General features: G+C 37.8%; 1 protein-coding gene across 16 annotated transcripts in view; it reads left to right on the top strand.

The window, feature by feature from the left end:
• miga2 (mitoguardin 2) overlaps nt 1–20,830 on the top strand; it is an 84,634-nt gene that overhangs the window by 52,702 nt on the left and 11,102 nt on the right. For all 16 annotated transcript variants that reach the window (XM_069919540.1, XM_069919436.1, XM_069919480.1 and 13 more), the window contains 5 exons: nt 693–802; nt 1,624–1,696; nt 4,356–4,442; nt 5,627–5,725; nt 8,843–8,977. In XM_069919540.1, the coding sequence (XP_069775641.1) occupies nt 693–802; nt 1,624–1,696; nt 4,356–4,442; nt 5,627–5,725; nt 8,843–8,977 (504 nt within the window). The remainder of the gene's footprint in view (nt 1–692; nt 803–1,623; nt 1,697–4,355; nt 4,443–5,626; nt 5,726–8,842; nt 8,978–20,830) is intronic.

Below are 20,830 nucleotides of genomic sequence, written 5' to 3' on the forward strand. Positions count from 1 at the left end.
TAATTGACTCCAGTTAACTGGGTTTAACGTTTGACAAAATTGGTATTTCCATTTTTCTTTACAAGAAAATGTCTTGTCAATTTTGTGTCAGCTTCTCTACTTCATCACAATGCATGCTGCTAAGTTTGCTGGATGCGATCGGCGATTTCCCTGTTGTCATCGTTGCATCGATCAATTAAAAGTTTGGGTGCTGCTGAAATAGATGTTGGTGTAGATTTGAACGTGATGAGAGGTGGATGCGTAGGAAAATGCAAGTTAGGATACCTTATTAAGGTTTTGGATTTCATACAGTGTACAGAGTAGGTAGTTGAACAAGAGGGTGTTTAGATTGTTGATTGTTCTGTGATAATTATTCTTTCCATGGGTTGAACTTGGGACTTTTTCCTTGAGCATGACTGATTGCTGATTACTAAGAGACCACTCAGAGAGATAACTGGGGACTTGCACTGAGAGGAAAGTTGCCGAAATAATTCTTGCATTTGTAAGCAGGTTTGAGAAGGGCCAGCCATCAATTTGCGCAGGTCAGATTCAAATTACATTTCTGCAGACTTTTCCAGATGACTCTAGACATACAAGGACAGATCAGGAAGAGAAATGTTGACTTAGAAGGCTTGTCCCATTCCAACATTTAAACCACCATGCAAAAAAAACAAAACAACTATTTAAATATCATGCTTCTTTTATATTGGCAGCTATTTGATTCTTCATTTGATGAGAGATTCCACTTGTCCAGACCATCTGCTTTATATGAGGAAGCCATGAGGATTGTTCAAGATGATGGGGTCTCTTGCCGGTCATTCAGGTACATGATAAATTTTTGTTTTTGGTCTTCTTGCCTCCATCTCTTCTCTACCAATAGTAACTGAAAAGCAACAAATGTGAGGTGATGTCCGCATTTGGTATTCTCTCAGATTCTATGAATGGTGACAGATCAATTTAACTAAAAGAATTGGAGGGATAAATATTTGAGCTGGGCTACATGTATTTGCATATGTTGTCCCAGAGATCATCATTGCACCAGCTGTTAATTGTGAAAGGCCTGTCTGATTTTTCCCAGGTAGCACAGGAAACCCATCTTTGTTTATTAAATCCTTAGAGGCCCCAATATTATTTTTTCACTCTCCGTTTGAACTCTACCATCCCAGATATCTTGCTGTTCCTGCACTTCTGGTTTGTCAGTTCCTGATTCCTTTATTCCATTGTTTTGAGGTCTTCAGCAACCTTGTTTCCAAAGTCTGAAATTCCCTTCCCAATTCACTGTTACTCCCACCTGCTATAAATCTCCAAATTATGTATTTAATAAAGCATTTAGTCTCCTGTTTGTTCTAAAGCGTTTGAAAAAATTGAAGGATTTGTTCGGGTAGATCCGATGGAACCATCCAGATCAAGGTATTCTTAACATTACCAGTGGGAATAATATCTGGAAACATTTCTATGCACAAATTTTGCATGTCATAATAATGTTTCACTAAATTAAAGATGTATTTAAATCACTGAATCAAAGTACCTTTAATCTAGTCTGCTGTAGCAAGTTAAACCTGAAGTTGATCAGTCCTCTCAGTCAATTAGTACGTTTCACTATTTTAGTCACTTGTAGCAAAGCTGATGGGGTCTGTATTTCAGAACTGAGCTCCTGGAGTGCTTCAACGATGAGGACTTCCTGGCAAAACTGCATTGTGTGCGTCAGGCATTTGAGGTAATCTTATTGATGAAATTACTGAGTGAGTGAAGGAGACAAGTCCGATAGTAATTTTGTCAGTGTAAACTTCCCAATGAGCGCATTGATCTTCATTTGCTTGATGGCTGTTATGGAGTAGACCAGTACAGGGCTTGGATTGTTCCATGTTTTTGTCTGTACAGCATCTTTTATTATCCTATTTCTGTCCTCACTTCTCTGGGGCAACAGGCCAAGTGCATGTTTTCTTTCTGTGCAATGTTAAAAAACAAAAGAGAGTAAGTTAAGACATGGCTAACTTGGACTTGGAACAGATGCTTCCAGTTGCAGAAAACAGAGTCACTAAAGGTCATCAAAATAATTCAGGATTAACACTTTACCAAGAGAAGTGAGCATGAGAGTTCACTTTCAGCTGGCCATTTGACCCGCTTGTAAAACTGCATATTTTGGCAAAATGAGGCTGTGGGAAGGCCACGTGAATGTGCAGGAGGTGCCTGCAAGACGAGTTTGGTAAACCTCCTCCGAGAGGGATAATCCCCGCTGCACAGTGGCCTCCCCAGCCATCTAAATGCAGCTGCCTAAAACTGGCTACGTTTGGATGACAGTCAGCTGGCCAGCGCCTGACAGCTCCTCTCCCAGTCCCCACACTGTCGGGCAGCCGGCGCGGGTTGTCAGCGCGGGGACGTCCCCACACTGATCCTGCTGCCCTGCTCTCTCCCCACTCACGAAATCAGTCCCCACACTGTCGGGACTGATTTCGGGAGTGGGGAGAAGAGGGCTGGAGCAGCTGGCGGGGGTGAAGGGGGCTGGCCAAAACAATGCTGGTATCCGACGAGCATCTCCTTCTCCCCCGCCAGCCGGTCTAGCCCCTGTACTTCCCCCACCGGCTGCTCCAGCCCCGTGAGTGGGGAGAGAGCGGGGGAGTGGGATCAGTGTGGGGACGTCCCCGCGCTGACAGCCAGCCATCCTGAATTGACAGCCCAAAGGGACAGGAGCCGGAATGCGCTCAGATGCGCATCCCTGCACATCTGTCCTTTCAAGTGGCCAGTGCTTCGCTGTCACCTGAACTGTAATTTAAAGGACCACATCTGCCTCTTTAGGCGCATTCTTAGTGGAGAATCCACCTGAAAAAGCCTAGTGGTAGAAACAAAGATATGGATGCATTCAAGGGGAAACTAATTGAAATGAGGGAGAAATAACTATACATCATAAATGGTGGGAGGGGTAGTTAGTGTAGGGTACTGTGCAACAACTAGTGTAAATATGTTGGATAGTCTGTCTGATTTGTAGCCTGATTTAGCAGGTTGTAAGTAAAATGGTCATTTGTATCCTTTCGAAGTTTGCAGAAGGGATGGTGTAGGGATTTAAAAGGCTATTTTGTATTGATGTTACATTATAGATAGGTGAAATACAAGTTGGGGTTGATGGCAATGAGGGGGTCCTAGGTTTGTTATTTAAACAAATGTGTTAAAGGCTTTGTATTGGGTTGTGATTGAGGGAAATAATATGCTACTTCTGTATTTATTTCTGATTTGGGGAGGGGTAGATATTTTAGTGTTTTCAGCCCAAGTGCAGGATTCAAGAACTATGATCTTGAAGGAAGCAAATGATAATGGGATACTTGAGCAATTTTTACAGTATAGAAGGACAGCAATTAAGAGACATGATGATGAAACCATTGAACATGAACAGAATTAAAAAAAAAGATATGGGTAAATTTGTTTTTGTGAAGTTATGGAGGATAGTGCTTGGACTCATGGACAACAGAGAGATTTAGAACATTCAATCAGATTGATTAATCCTCTACATTTGTCCAAAACATTATTACATTATTTTGCAATTTTCACTGCTTCATTACACATTGATGTTGCTGCTCTTAGTTACTTCTTACTGATGTGTATTGAATGTTTGTAATTTTCAAGAGTATCCCACCTCCCTTCTCTGACATTAAGGTGGATGTTTGGTTGTTGGCTGTGATGACCCTGGACACAGCCTACTTCCATTCAATGCAAAGCTCACATGATGTGCCAGAGGTTTGCTGGTGGGTCTTTGTCTTTCTTTGGATCACTGCCTTCAGTTTAGAAAGGACCATCGAGGAAGAGGTTCAAACATCTAAATTGGAACTGCCAGGCTGAGAACATCTTGCTCACACAGGTTATGAGATTGATGAACAGTATCCTGTAATAGAGAAAATAATTCCAAAAAATTTGTGTATATTATGGCCTGCTGATCCTGCACTTCTGGTTTGTCAGTTCCTGATTCCTTTATTTCATTGTTTTGAGGTCTTCAGCAACCTTGATTCCAAAGTCTTGTAAATCTATCTGTATGTAAATACGTAATTACATGTTGTGTATTGTATATGAACTGTGGTCAGAGCACATACAACAGTTGAAATACAAAGCTAGTTGAAAATCTACATTCAGATGCTAAACTTGAACTTGGTTTGGATGGAAAATGCTTCATTTATAATAAAGAACTTGAATAGAAAGTTATTTTTGCTGAGAATATTGTATTTCCCATTTAATTAGTTTCAATCTAGGAAGAAATGAATTATAAGGAATTTGGTTTTCTTCTTTTTCCTGGTGGCTTACTGTTCTTTTCTCACTGTTATATGGTGGTGGTGGCAATGTAGACTGTATGGGGAAATCCCAGTTTCATGTTCTAATGTCTATTGTCACAGATATTATTGCAAGATGGTGAAAACAGACTATACTTCAGTGAAATTGGAAAGCAGATGATCACTGGACTGATGTCAACTGCAGGAAAGGTTTAAAAATAATTGCCTTACCTTCCTTTCCTTGCCCTTACCCCTCCATCACATCTTTCCCCACCTCCTCCCCTCCCCCCCACAATTATAGTTCTGTATTCTGTTTATAGAAGGCAAAAAGATAACCAATATTACCTCATTATTGTCCAGTTGTCATGATGTGAATGAGACTGCCACTCTTATACAGGAGAGGGTACTTTGTGGATCAGCATTCACTGGGAGAGTTTGGATGCGGGTCATAATTTCCTAAGTTACTTGTTAAGTAGATTGACCATGATATTGTTCAATGTTTGCTGTATATGGAATTAAAGAACTTGATTATATATGACTGATAATTTCTCAGTCTATCTCTTGCACGTGGTCTGCCTGTCGCTCTTGCTGTCTGCCTATTTGTCTGGCTCTCTCTCGCACTCTGTCTCTCACAATCTGTCTTTTGCTGTCTCTCTGTCTCGCAATCTGTCTGTCTTTGACTCTTGCAGGTTTTTTCTTTCTCTCTCTCTCTCTCTCTCTCTCTCTCTTCTCTTCCCCCACCCCCACCCCCCGTGTCTCCCTGTCTATCTCTATCCATCCTTGTTTAGGAGTGAAGAATGAATGTCCATTTCTCCTCAGAGAACTATTTGGGATATCTGAATGAATGGGCAGGTGGTACGGACATAGGCAAGAGTCTGCGATTGGGGTATTGGGAGCTTAGATGGGTGGGCACCCGTGGCCAAAAATGAGAGGGGGGGGGTGGGGTTTGACTTTTATACACAATGTATGGAAAATACCATATTTTAGGCCAAAAATAGTTGGTCAGCATGATATCGACTATTACATGTGTATCTTCTTCTTTGGCTTGGCTTCGCGGACAAAGATTTATGGAGGGGGTATATGTGGTAACTAAATTGCTAAATTCATCAGTAACAATTTTCAGTTTTTCCAAATTTCAAGATTGGAAAAAATTGTTCATGGTAAGCACTGAGGCAGCAGATTTTACCTATTGATCTGTTTCTGTTAATCCAGCCCAATGTAGCAGGAAAACCCCATTTTATTTCCTGAGTAATTCTCATCCATGTAGGCAATTGCTATTTAACTTGATACAATGTGGGCTGAAAGATAATAATGGCACAGTTAGACTGGTTGAAGAAAGTGTCTGATCATTCCATCACTGAAGAAATAATTGCCTTATTCATCTTCATTTACAGAATGTAAATAGATTCCATGAGACCTACAAAAAAATGTTACACTACGCAGGAAGGGAAGATACCTGGGAGACAACTGAGCGAGAACTCGAAGGACGAGGGGTAGCTATTGTGATTATTTTGGCACTTGCTTGAGGGAGTATTGGCATGATGTTTTTGATATGATTTACTGGTCCTTGATGCTTTACATCAATCCCATCAGCATTTGATTGATTTATTTTATCATTGGATATTTCAAAATGTTCGCCTTGGATTTTGTATGAGTCCCCCTTTGCTTTTGGTCAAAATGAAATGAACAAAAATATGAGTAACTTCTTGGAAAAATTTTTGGATTTAAAAAAAAACTAAAGTTCACCTCCTCAAATGAGTAGAAGAGACAGACTTAAGTTATTACATTTGCCTCTACCTTGGTCAGTGAAATTTAAACGTTTTGTCTCTTAGTTATTACAACATCATCCAGGTCTTCTAATTTGGATTCATTTGTTATATTCCTTGGAATATTTTTCTAAGATAAAGGTACAGGTAGCCCCTGCATTGCGCTGTTTATGTAATAAGAATTTGATCTTGCAGAATTCAGATTTCTTTCCAAAATTTGGAATCAAAAGTTGTAGTTATTGGGCCTTAAGTATGAATCTAAGCCATCTTCAGTATCAGAGAAATCTTTCTTTTCAATGCATCATTAGGACTGATTTATGAAAAACATTGGTACCAACCAACATTTCCAATTAGTTGATGGCCTGATCAGCAAAGTGTTGTAACAGTAATTGAGCCAACCATATTTTGAACTCCTAATTGCCAGCGAAAGCTGTTTCATTGTCAGATCTAGAATTTCCTAACCCTTATTTGAGCAGGTAACCATGACATTTGAGCAATTCACTAAGAATTTTAGGGCCATTGAAGCCTCAAACTGATAGTCTGAAAAGACCAGGTCTTTGATTCAACCTGGAACGCTTTGAGGTTAGGTGCTGGTTTGTTGCTGAATAATTGAATTTAGTTAATATTAGGTGTATTATTTGCCCAAAATACAAGCCAATAAAGAAGGACAAATGGTTATCAAAGATCAGCTGGTCCTAGTATTGTTTAAATTTCATCTCCTCTGAAATGATCAATTATAGAGCAAAAAAAATAACCTGCTGAAAGACTTTAGTGAGTCGAGTAGCATATGTGTAGACAAAGGGATAGCTAATGCTTCAGTTGAGACCTGTATCAGGAAAGAGTGTAGAGGGAAGATACAGAAATTCAAATGTTTCTCAACTATCCCTTCTTATGGGTTTGGTCTGAGGCCAATCCCCACTCCACAAAGGACACAATTGAGAAACATAGTCAATAATTTCAAAGTCAATAATCAGTGAAAGAAAGAACACTATATCATCCACCTGGAATTTGCCATTGAGTCAGCTTGCAGAAATAATTTGGGAAGGTTGAATGGCAGACAGATATCAGATCAGAGTTTCTGGCTCAGTAAAATGAGATTGTGTATGTCCTCTCAAGATGGTAAATAATCTTGTTCCGCTCTACTGAAGAACCAGGAAAGGGGGTTGGTATCTCAGATACCATTTATCCATTAATTGAGATACTTCAGACAAATGATAATTGGTCATGTTGTGTTTGTTGCACCATGCAATGTGTACATTAGCTGACTGCTTTCAAGAGGCAGCCCCTGAGATGTCCTGAAGATGTGGAAGATAGAAATTCAAATGAATGGTGATCGACCTGAAGCGTTAAAACTCTCTCTTTTGACAAATATTGACTGTCTTGCTACATGTACCCAGAAGTTTCTTTTTGTGCACAGTATTTGTACAAAATTAATTTCACTAACCCCACCTGAAGGGAATGAGGGGAACGGTTACTTCGACTGGGAGGTGCTCCCAAATTTATATCTAGAATACATTTTGTGCTTCAAAATAAGAGCCCAAAACTGGGCCCACAAAGATTGAGGGAGAGGTGGGAGTCAGACTTGGGAATAACGATCGATGAAGAGTGTTGGTCAGCTTTATGTAGGGAGAGCATGACATCGGTGATCAATGCCAGACTTGGATTGATACAATACAATTTCTTACACCAATTATATCTCTCACCACAAAAATTACATGAAGGAAAACCAAGGACATTGGAAATGTGCTTCAGGTGTGGGTTAGAAATTGGTACTTCTATACACTCCACGTGGACCTATGGGAAGTGTTAGGTAAAAACATCATGAGCTGGGAATGTAGAGGGAGTCACCCAGTGCTGGGCCGTAACAAGATGCAGTTGTGACCTTGTACTCTCAAGATAAGAGTGGGGATGACAAATTGATGTGCAGGAGGCTAGCAGAGAGGGACAGCAACAGTTTATTCATTGGACAATGTAATGGTATGATAATTTACTAAGTACGTATCCTAAGGTATATAAAAAACACCACTTGCTGATAACGGCAGAATGCGCCTTCTCCAACTAACACTGTTAGTTGCAAGTGTTACAATCCGGCAATAAAGAACAAAGAACCTTGATTTCGACTCAGTCTGGTGTTTGACTCACTCATTCATGAACAAAGCAGACCTAACAGAAGGTGAGTCTCTTTTGGCTTGAATTATCTAATATATTAACTAGGATTACGGGGGACTTACTGCTGGACCCTGAGTTGTATTTATTGGGAAACCTGAAATGAAAATTGTGGTAGCCAGGAAGGAACATAAGAAAGGACTTGGGAGAGCTCTAAGGGGGCATGAGAAGGCCTTGGCAAGTGGGTGGAAAATTAACAACATTTCAAATTAAATTTGTCAGTAGCAAAAAATAATTACTATTACATGGAAGTCCAACTCCCCCCTGCTCACCACTTGATGATCCATAGAGATGCACAACTGTGTGCCCATGGAGAAAATAATGTATAATTTAAGAAATAAACACAACACTTTTGCCAAAATATGACAACCATATCTAGAACACTTTGGTGCCCATTTGTAAGAATATCACACAGTTTTAAAAACCTAATAAAATATATAGACTACAGCAGTGTAGTGCCTTAAAGAATGAAAATAGATCAGAAAGCCTGGTGGTACACTGAGTTTTTTCTTGTTTTTTTTTTCTTTTTCCCATTGACATTGTATTTGCAGTTTTGAACGTGCATTGTACTAAAACTATTGTGTTTTCAAACATAAATTTGTTTATTTTGAAAAATAGGAAAATAAAATTTTCAAAAAAAAAATTAATTTCACCAACTGGGAAAATCTTTATCCACAGGTTGTGTGCATGAACTTCTTTGACATTGTATTGGATTTTATTCTTATGGATGCCTTTGAAGACCTGGAAAACCCACCTTCATCTGTAGTTGCTGTTTTGCGGAACCGCTGGCTCTCTGATAGTTTTAAAGAGACGGTAAGTTATCCCAGTTTGTGTTGTGAACATATCAAGGGTGACTTATGCTCTCTTTGTTGCATACAAAGATTTAAAATTATTCATTTTGTTCTGATGGTGGTTGTTCAAGATGTTTAGATCTGATTTCGTAACCAGTTTTAACATTTGTGTCCATTTTCAGGTGAAGTGGTTTGAAAATGGGGGATGATTAAGTCAGAGGGCACAGATATAATTTATTACCTTTTTTTTGGAAAGGATCTTTATTTCCTTTGAAATAAACACATTGAAATGTGTATTTCAATGCAAAGAATACTAGGAATAAAGGAGATGAACTTGGAGCATGAATCAGTACGTGGAATTACGATGTTGTGGCCATTATAGAGACTTGGCTGGTGGGAGGACACCAGGTACCAGGGTTAGGGTGTTTTAAAAGGAACAGGATAGGAGGTCTGAGAGGGGATGGGGAGGGGGGTGGTGTGAGTTGCGTTACTGGTCAGGGATAGTAACATGGTTGTAGAAAGGGAGGATGCTGTAGAGGGAGTGTCTACTAAGTTGGTGTGGGTGGAAGTTAAAAAATATGAAAGGTCCAATCACCATTCTGGGAGTTGCCTATAGGCGCCCAAATAAGTAGGCAGATTTTGGAATTGTGCAGAAATTACAGGGTTGTTATCATGGGAGACTTCAACTTCCTTAATGTTGACTGGCATCTCCTGACTGCAAGAAGACTAGATGGGGCAGAATTTCAGATATGTCCAAGAAGGATTCCTGACACAATATGCGGAGGGACCATCCTGGATTGAGTACTGGGTGTTGAACTTGGTCAAGTGGCAGACCTCTCAGTGGGGAACATTTTGGTGATGGTGACCACAACTCCCTGAGCTTTATGGACCAGGATAAAAGTAGCCAAAATGGGATAGTGTTCATTTGGGGAAGGGATAATTACGATGGAACTCGGGAGAGTAAATTGGGAACAGGTGTTCACGGGAGAAAGCACATAAGTAATGTGGAAGATGTTTAGGGACATCTTGCGCTGGGTTCGGGATAGGTTTGTCTAACTTAAACAGGGAAAATATGGTAGGAAAAGGGAACCATGATTGACAAAACAGGTGAGGCAGCTAGTTAGGAAGAAGGAAGCATACATTACATTTAGGAAGCAGGAAACAGGAAGTGCTCATGAAAATTGTGGTAGCCAGGAAGGAACATAAGAAAGGACTTGGGAGAGCTCTAAGGGGGCATGAGAAGGCCTTGGCAAGTAGGATTAAGGAGAACCCCAAGGCGTTCTGTGTGTATGTGAATAAACAGAAGGATAAAGAGAATGAAGATGGGGCCACTAAAGGATAAAGGAAGCAATGAATACTTCGCTTCAGTATTCACCAGAGAAAATGATCTTGATCAGGGTGAGGCTGGAATAAATCAGGTCTGTGTGCTGGATGATGTTGAGATTAAGGAAGAGGAAGTGTTGGATCTTCTTAAAAACATTATGATTGTTAAGTCCTCAGGGCTGGATGTGATATACCCCAGGTTGCTGTGGGAAGTGAGGGAAGAGATAGCTTGGACATTGGCTCTGATCTTTGAATCCTCTTTTACCACAGTAGAGGATTGGAGAATGGCAAGTGTGGTCCCCTTGTTTTAAAAAGGTAATAGGGAGAATTTTGGGAATTATAGATCAGTGAATCTTGTCAATGGTATGCAAACTATTGGAGAGGAGTCTTAAGGATAGTATTTATGAGCTTTGGAGAAGTACAGTCTACTCAAAGATCATCAGCATGGCTTTGTGAAAGGAAGGTCATGCCTCACAAGCCTAATTGAATTTTTGAGGAGGTAACAAAAAGATTGATGAGGGTAAGGTGGTAGATGTGATCTACATGGATTTTAGCAAAGCTTTTGACAAAGTCCCTCATGAGTGACTCATTCAGAAAGTCATGAGGCATGAAATCCATGGAACCTTGGCTGTGTGGATTAAAAATTGGCTTACATGTAGAAAGAAGAGTGTAGTATTCTACCTGGAGGTTAGTGACTAGTGGAGTTTTGCAGGGATTTGTTCTGGGGCTTCTGCTCTTTGTGATTTTCATAAGTGACTGAGATGAAGAAGCGGAGGGATGGGTCAGTACATTTGTGAATGATACGAAGGTTTGAGGAGTTGGGTATAGTGTTGAGGGTTGTCATAGGTTACAGGATGCAGAATTGGGTAGAAAAGTGGCAGATGGAGTTCAATCTGGGTAAGTGTGAGGTGATGCATTTTGGAAGGTCAAACCAGAAGGCTAAGTACATGGTGAATGGTCAGATACTTAACAGTATGTAAGAACAGAGGGGCCTTGGGGTCCAAATCCATACATCTCTCAGGTTTGCCACACAGGTTGACAGGAAAGTTAAGAAGCCCTATGGGATGGTGGGCTTCATTAATAGGGGGATTGAGTTCAAGTGTAGCGAGGTCATGTTGGAACTCTACAAATCTCTGGTATTGTGTTCAGTTCTGGTTACCTCATTATAGGAAAGACGGGGAAGCTATGGAGAGGATGTAGAGGACATTTATTAGGATGTTGCCTGAATTAGAAAATAAGACTCATGCAGCAATGTTAGCAGAGCTGTGACTTTTCTCTTTGGAGTGTAGAGGATGAGAGGAGATTTAATAGAGGTCTACAAGATTCTGAGAGGCGTAGATAAGTTGGACAGCCAGCGCCTTTTTCCCAGGACAGAGATCCTTGATGATTGCTGCTACTCTCCAACAGCAGTGTTCCCTGTCGTTGGTGGAGAGGGATTTCTTCTGATATCCAGGGTTTTTTGCTCAGGGGTATTGGTGTCCCCTTACCAGCCAGTCACACACTTTCCACCACACATATGTAGAAATTTGCCAGGGTTTCCAATGTCATACCAGACCTCCGCAAACTCCTGAGGAAGTAGAGGCGCTGACATGCTAACTTCAGGATCCCATTCGTGTGTTAGGTCCCGGAAAGATCCTCCAAGATAGTGTCTCCCAAGAGCTATCAGGCAAGTCAATTCATACAGTTGGTAGTGCAATAATAAACAAAATGACAATGTAGTGGGTACAGGTTCTCCTCTACTTACGATGGTTCGACATGATTTTTCAAAGTTACGGAAGGGTGCTGCCGAACATCCAGGCCGTGTTTTTTTTTTGTTGAAAATTTTATCTATGAATTTTATAAAATACATACAAAACAAAATACACAAAAAAACACTAAACCCCTTACACACCCCCCCCCTCCCTGTCGGAGCAAAATACATATTTTGGGTAGTTTAACAGTTGCTGCATGGTGTGCCAAACTTTTACTTCATAAAAAAAACATTTACCTTGTATCCAAACCTATACGCTTCAAATATAAAGTCCACATTTTAACAAAAAAAGAATAATTATTTTGTAAATTATAAGTTATCTTCTCTAAATAGAGACATGATTGTAGTTCATGTCATCTTTGTATATTCAATTCAACATAATTCTTCCATGTAACGGCAATACATTTTCTAGCTACAGCTAGCCCCAGCGTATAAATGGAATTGTAATTTATCCAATCGCAAACCCATCGTTAATGTATTAGTTATAACCCATTAAACACACTAACGTATCAAGTTGCAAATCCATCTTAAATAAATCTTCCAAAAACTTAATGATATTTTCCCAAAAAGGTTTAACTTTTACATATGCCCAAACTGAATGTAAGAAAGTTCCTGTCTGTTCTCCATGTTGGAAACACAAGTCCGAAAAACTAAAACTGTATTTTTTCAACTTCTCAGGAGTCAAAAACAACTAATGTAAAAAAAATTTTATAATTAACCAAACTATATCTCACATTAATTTCGTAACACTATCTGCACACATATTCATCCATTCCTCCTGAGATAAGGTAATAGATAAGTCCTTTTCCCATTTATCCTTCATTTTATATACATTGTGGTAGTGCACATCTCTGAGAGCAAACCAGCCCTGTTTGTACCGCAGCGTTGGCAGAGCAGCTGCAGATGATGGGGCTGTCGGGGCTTGCTCTTGCCTTGTGGCTTAGGCCACAGTTTGCGTCCTGGGCAACGTGATGATGTCACCGCTGCATGAGGCAGAACTCCCGTTGGTCTTAAAGGGGTGCGCAGGAAATTCAAATAAACAGTTCAACTGAAAGCCCCCATCGAGTTCAGTGGTGTGTTTTTGTGTTGTAGTAGTTGCTAAATTGGTGACCCTGCAGACCCCAGACGTTTTCTGGTCTCCAAATATGGATTCATCGGCGATCAGCGCTGTCTCTGTGAAATTCCCCTCTTCCCCCCTCTTTTGGACCCGTCGGCCCCGCATGTGGTTCAGGCAAGCGGAGGTGCAGTTTCATCTTAGGCAGATCACCTTGGACTCCAACATGTTCTACCATGTGGTGAGCGCCCTTGATGAAGAAACTGCGGCCAGAGTGAACAACCTGATCCATGATCCTCCAGAGGAGGGCAAGTATGTTGCCCTCAAAGCCGCCCTCCTCAGCACCTTCAGCCTCTCCTGTCGGCAGTGCGCAGCCAGGCTGATGCACCTTTTTTTTTAAACTTTATTTAAAGATTTTATCACAGGAATAAAAAGAAAAAATACATTTAAAAGATATAAAATAAAATAATATAATTACAATACAACATTAATAACCTAACTTAATTCAATCTAACCCCCCCTACATATACAAGAACTAAAAAATCTATTTATATATATATATATAAAAAAAACCACCCTTCCCCTCCCCAAAATAAAGAGTGAAGAATTAGTAAAATTAATAATATTATGTATTAAAAAAACACACATAAAGAAAAATAAAAATATGACAAATAAAAATAATTAAAAAAAAGATTTATCAGATCTAAAATATCACATCTAGGAACATACTTAAATCAAACTTAATTGCATATACTTAACAAATGGAGTCCACTTCAGCTTATAAAAAGACATCTTATCTTGAATTGAAAAAGATATCCTTTCCATAATTAAACAAGACTTCATCTCTAAATACCACCTATCCAAAGTTAATATATTTCTATCTTTCCAAGTAGACGCTATACGTTTCTTGGCCACTGCTAAAGCAAAATAGATAAAAGAAATCTGATAATCATTTAATCCTGAATCAATTAATGATTGCATATTCCCTAATAAAAATATATCAGGATCTAATGCAACACAAATATTATATAATCTATTAAATATAGATTGAATACCTTTCCAAAACTGTTCCAATCAGTCACAGGACCAGACAGTATGTAAAAAAGTACTAGCTGTCTGGTCACAACGAAAACAACAGTCTGACTTACTAAGACCAAATTTTTAAAATTTTTCTGGTGTTAAATATAATTGATGTATAAAATTATAATTAATCATCGCTAATCTAGCATTAATCAATTTCCGAATACTGTTTCGACAAATTTCCATCCAAGCTTCTTCAGCTATTGTAGATCCTAAATCTTTTCCCCATTTCAACTTATCTTTATCCCAATCTTTCTTACTTTCATTTTCTTGTAAAATACAATACAAATCAGATATATTTGCCGACCACATATCTGTTTTACAAATGATCTTAACTGATAGTACACAAATACAGAATTTCCACTAATACCAAATTTCCTTTGTAATTCCTCAAAAGAACAAAAATGTCCTTCAAAAAAACAATCAGATAAGTTTTTTATTCCTTTTCTTTCCCATTGTTTCAAAGTGATATTGGAGACCGTAAAAGGAACAAGTTGATTATTATATAATGGCAATCGCCCAGACCATTTATTTTTAAGCCCCATTTTATCAAGTTTACTCGTCCATAGATTCAATAAATGTTTCAATATTGGTACATCATAAGTTCGTAGCAAATTTTTATTCCATCGAAACAAAAATTCATGTGGATATTTTTCTAAAATAACTGCCAGTTCTATCTTTGCCCAACTGGGCGGATCCTCCATATTCATTAATGCACTAAGAAATTTAAATTGAGCTGCCTCATAATAATATTGAAAATTAGGTAATCTCAAACCTCCAAATTGAAAGTCCCACATCAATTTTTTCAATGCTACCCTCGGAAATTTTCCCTTCCATAAAAATTCTCTAACTGCTTTATATAAATCCTTAAAAAAACTTTTTTTTTAAAAATAAGGAATTGATTGAAATAAATATTGCATCCGAGGAAAAATATTCATTTTTATAGTATTAATCCTCCCCAATAAACCTAAAGGTAAGTCCTTCCACCTAATCAAATCTAGTTTAATCTTTTTTATTAAAGGAAGGTAATTAATTGAATATAGATCTTGATATTCTGTATTGACATTAATTCCCAAATATTTAATTTGTTTTGTCCACTTCAGTTTCGTAATATTTTTATAAATCGAATAATCATCTTTACAAATTGACAAAATTACACTTTTAGCTGAATTTACCTTATAACCAGATAATTGACCATAATTTTCTAAAGATTCTTGAATTGCTGGTAAAGAAATATCAGGGTCCACCAGGTATAATAAAACATCATCTGCAAATAAATTAATCTTACATTCCTCATTCAAAACTCTCATACCCTTAACATTTTCGTTTTGGGCCGTATTAACTGTTCCAAAGGTTCAATAACTATAGCAAATAAAGCAGGTGACAATGGACATCCTTGTCTAGTAGACCTTGTTAAATCAAAAGATTCTGAAATCTATCCATTAGTAGCAACTCTAACCTTTGGACTATTGTATAAAGCCTTTATTAATCCAATAAACGAAGAACCAAAACAAAATTTCTCAAGTACTTTAAATAAAAACTTCCATTCCACTCTATCAAAAGCCTTTTCTGCATCTAATGAGACCACTATTGGATAATTCATTTGAGATTTAAATTTATTTATCAAAGTAATTAGTCGCAAAATATTATCAGACGCATATCTGTTTTTTATAAATCCTGTTTGATCTTTATGTATTATTTTAGGTAAATATTGAGCCAATCTACTGGCCATAACTTTAGCTACAATTTTAAAATCTACATTTAACAACGATATTGGTCGATAAAAAGAAACCTGTAAAGGATCTTTATCTTTTTTTGGTATAACCGTAATTATTGCATTAGAACAAGATTCAGGTAATTGAAAAGTTTTATAAATTTGCTGTATTACATTCTGATAAATAGAAGATATATCAACATAAAAAGTTTTATAAAATTCTATAGAGAACCCGTCTTCACCGGGTGCCTTTCCATGTAAAAGATTTATCCAACTCTTGTCTATCTTCTTGATTCAACTGTGGCAAATTAATATTTTTCAAAAAAGAATCTTTTGCATCTTCACTTACATCTTTACACTCAGACGTATATAATTTTTTATAAAAATTACAAAATTCCTCATTAATTTCTTTTTTGTCTAAATACCCGATTTTTTTCTAATTACTGGTATAATCCTAGATAATTGTTCTTTTTTTAACTGCCATGATAAAACTTTATGAGCTTTCTCGCCCCATTCATAAAACTTATGTTTAGTTCGATTCATTAAACATTCAAATCGATATGTTTGTAATTCATTATACTTCAATTTTAAATTAGTTAACTGGTTCTTTTGCATTTCAGTGGCATTTTTTCGAAATTCTTTTTCACTAACAGTTATCTTTTTCTCTAAATCTTCAATCTCTCTAATTCTCTCTTTCTTTACTTTAGATGCATAGCTAATAATTTGACCTCGTAAAAAAGCTTTCATTGCGTCCCATAAAACAAAATGACTAGAAACAGAGTTAACATTATTACTAATAAAATCCTCAATTTGTTTTTTTAAATAACTAATAAATTTTGGTTTTTGTAATAACATAGTGTTAAATCTCCATCTTGGGGTTCTCTGAACATCTTGTGAACTCTGATATTCTAATAATAATAATGAATGATCTGAGACCAACCTTGCCTTATAATCCACAAATATAACCTTATCCTGCAAATGTGTTGAAATTAAGAAATAATCAATTCTTGAAAAAGATTTATGACGTGAAGAATAAAAAGAAAAATCTTTCTCTGTAGGATTAAGTCTTCGCCAGATATCAACTAAATTCAAATCTTTCATCATATTAGTCACTTGTACTGCCATCTTAGATTTCTTAATTACTCTTGGATACTTGTCCAATAAAGGCTCCAACACCACATTTAAATCTTCCCCAATCATCACATTAGAATTTGTTTGTCCAAGTAATAAAGACACATCTACAATAAAAGCTGTATCTTCAACATTTGGAGCATAAACATCAAGCAGAGTCCAAGCCTCATTAAAATTTGTACAATTCAGTTTTAATAATCTTCCTCCATTTTTCTCTTCATTCTGTAACTGAAATGGTAAATTCTTATGCACCAGAATTGCCACTCTTTTCGCCTTTGAATTAAATGAAGAATAGAAAACTTGTCCAACCCACTCACGTTTAAGTTTCAAATGTTCCTTATCTGTTAAATGAGTTTCCTGCAAAAAAGCCACATCAACTTTTAATTTTTTTAAGTAAGCAAGTACTTTCTTACGCTTAATAGGATTATTTAAACCCTGAACATTAAGAGAGGCAAACTTAAGTTTAGACATTACTTACAATAACACAAAGAAAAAGAGGAGAAAAAAAAGAAAAAAGAAAAAAAAAAGAAAAACACCCCTTCCCTTATCCCCTACTAAAACTACAAAAAAAGAAAAAAAAATTAAAGATAATAAAAAAAAACTTCACTCCTTAATCCAAAAATTGATTAAAAAAAAGAACAGGTAGGAAGTTGCAACCACCTCCTCCTGTCTCAACCGCTCAATGCGGTAACTCCCACAAATTATTGGGTGTGAGATAACTCACACGAAGCTGATGACTTCTGGAAAATGATGCCCACCCAGCTCCCTCTCCCAACTCCCTTTTCACATTAAACTATCATCATTATCTGAAATCTTCTCAGAAAATTGTTTTTAAAAAATCAACTTTATCACTCCGACCACCATTGTTTCCATTTCTTCTTGGAACTCTGTTCCCATCTTGCGTCTCCACTCTCCTTGGAGACCGTGGTGGACAACGTCTTTCCTGAAATTGCGTAATTGGCAATAATTGAGCAAAGTCCATAGCTTCCTTAGGATTATCAAAACATTTTGGTTGATAGACATCTTGAAAAATCTTCAATATTGCAGGGTATCTAAATGTTGCTTTATATCCTTTTTTCCACAACACTTCTTTCACAGAATTAAATTCACGTCGTTGAGACATAACTTCTTGACTCAAATCCGGATTTAAAAAAAACACGATTGTTCTGAACCATCAAGGGAGATCTTCTTTGTTGTGCATTTCTTATAGCCACACGCAAAATTGTCTCTCTATCATAATAATTTAAACAACGAACCAAAACAGGTCTTGGATTTTGTCCTGGAAAAGGCTTTTTTCTCAAAGCTCTATGGGCACGTTCCAATATTAAGCCTTCTGGAAACTTATCTTGTCCTAACACTTGTGGAATCCATTCCGTGAAGAATTTTCTTGGATCTGATCCTTCCATATCTTCTAGCAAACCAACAATTTTTATATTATTCCGTCTAGATTGATTCTCCAAATAATCAACCTTTTTTGCCAAATTTTTATTCTGAATTTGTAAAATTTCAATTGTTTTATTTACATCTTGTATTTGGTCTCGTACCTCGACTATGCCTTGGTCACAACCATCAAGTCTTTCGCTCGTTTCAAGCTTAAAAGCTCCATAATCAACCATCTGTTGAGTATTAATGTCCACCAAAGTATTAAGCTTTGTATTAACTTGAACTAAAGCCTTACCTATTTCTTTTATTGTAGAGGATAACTTAGATTCAAGATTCTTCATAAGCATATCTACTGGAATAGATTCAAGCACAGTAGGATCTTGCTGTTTCTGTATAGCCAAAGGGTCTTCTATTCCTTCCTTTGGTTTAACTGCTTTTCTTACAGTATGACTGCGTGTGGAAACCCCTGCCACAACCTCCTCAACAGTATCTGGAGGCTGATGACCAGGGTTATCCTTAACCCATATTATATCAAATGTCTTCATTACATCGATGTCTGTTGAAGTCTTCATTACCGGTGGTGCATTTCGCAGCGCCACTGCTACATCAATCGGTAAGCGTCTTTTCAGAGTCGGGTCTTCAGCTGGCAGCGTCTCAGCTGTTCTAGCTGTCAAAGGTTCACTGACAGCGCTCACAGCGGGTGTTGATTCACGCGCACGCACCTGGCTAGACCTTTGTTCCAAGGGCTGCCGGGCGCCATCTTTAAAGAGCCCTGCCAATAAAGAGCGGAGCTCTGTTGCCGAATCTTGTACCTCTCTTCCTGGATCCATTCCACGCTGAGTCCTGGCTTCTTGTAAACAGGTAGGCTCAGATAACCTCGGGAAATGCAGTTTCTTAACGATCTGTTGCCGTTTTTGCTTACTTCTTTTCAGCAGTTGTACCATTAGAAACTGATTCAACACCTCTAACTATTTCTAAACTTTTAAAAAGTTTTAACGGGCACTTATAGACAAAACAATAACAAAGAGTCAGGAGAGGACTGGAAGGCACGTCTGTTCCTTACGCCATCTTGCCACGCCCCCTCTGATGCACCTTGATGGGCTGGGAGACAGAGCCCCGTCCGCCTTGATGGATCAAATGCTCGCACTGGCAGAAGCCTGATGTTTGAGCAAACCTTCCTGGAACAAATGCTGGAAGACATACAGCTCCTACTAGTGAACAAGGACTTCTTGGACTCTCGGAAGGTCGCAGCCCATGGTGACGTGTTGTGGCGAACTAAACGAGAGAATGAGGCCGCCATGAACCAGGTCACCCGCCCAGGACCCAGCTGACCACAGCCCACCCCTAGACAGAAGACGGAGGAGGATATTCTCTATCTACTATTGCACCTAAATATTTAATTTTATTAGACCATTTAAACTTCTAAGCTGTTTACAATCTGAATAATCTTCATCTGATATCGGTAATATCTCACTTTTATCCCAATTAACCTTATAACCAGAAATTTCTCCATATTGATTGAACAAATTTTGTAGTGACCCTAAAGAATTTCTAGGATGTGATAAATATATCAACACACCATCTGCAAACAGATTAATTTTATATTCTTGACAACCTACTTTAATTCCCTTAATATTAACATCCTGTCTGATTGGTTGAGCCAATGGTTCTATAACTAATGCAAATAAGGCTGATGATAATGGACAGCCCTGTCTAGTTGATCTAGACAAATTAAATGCAGGTGATACTTGTCCATTCGTCACCATCCACGCAGAAGGACTCATATATAATGCCTTCACCCGACCAGTAAAGAGTGGTCCAAATTTAAATCTTTCTAGTACTTTACATGAAAAAAATTCCACTCAACACGGTTGAAAGCTTTTTCCGTGTCTAGCACTGTATCATTGGTTGGTTGAGTTGCTGTCTTGATGCATTAATTATTGTAATCAATTTAGTAATGTTATCGGCTGAATATCTATTCTTAATAAAACCGGCTTGATCCACATGTACTAATTGTGGTAAGTAATTAGCCAATCTGTTAGCTTATACTTTTGCTCCAATCTTGTAATCCACATTCAATAAAGATATCAGTCTATATGAAGCCATTTTTAATGGATTTCTGTCCTTCTTTAGAATAACTTATTAATGCCCTAGAGAATGATTCTGGAAATGAACCTGTTTCTGTTGCTTGCTTTAAGCACTTCTGTAAATACCGGAAATAATAAATTATAAAATTCTTTATAAAACTCCATTGTAAATCATCTTCTCCTGGAGACTCCCCACTGGGCATAGACTGCAATACTCCCTTAAGCTCAATCAGTAAACGCACCATCTAATTCTTTAACATCTTTTTCATTTAAAGAAGGTAAATTTAAATTAGCCAAAAAAGATTCAATCCGTTTATTATCCTGAGTCACCCCAGAAGTATATAAATCCTGAT

The sequence above is a fragment of the Narcine bancroftii genome, chromosome 1, assembly GCF_036971445.1.
Source record: "Narcine bancroftii isolate sNarBan1 chromosome 1, sNarBan1.hap1, whole genome shotgun sequence".
Taxonomy (NCBI): Eukaryota; Metazoa; Chordata; class Chondrichthyes; order Torpediniformes; family Narcinidae; genus Narcine; species Narcine bancroftii.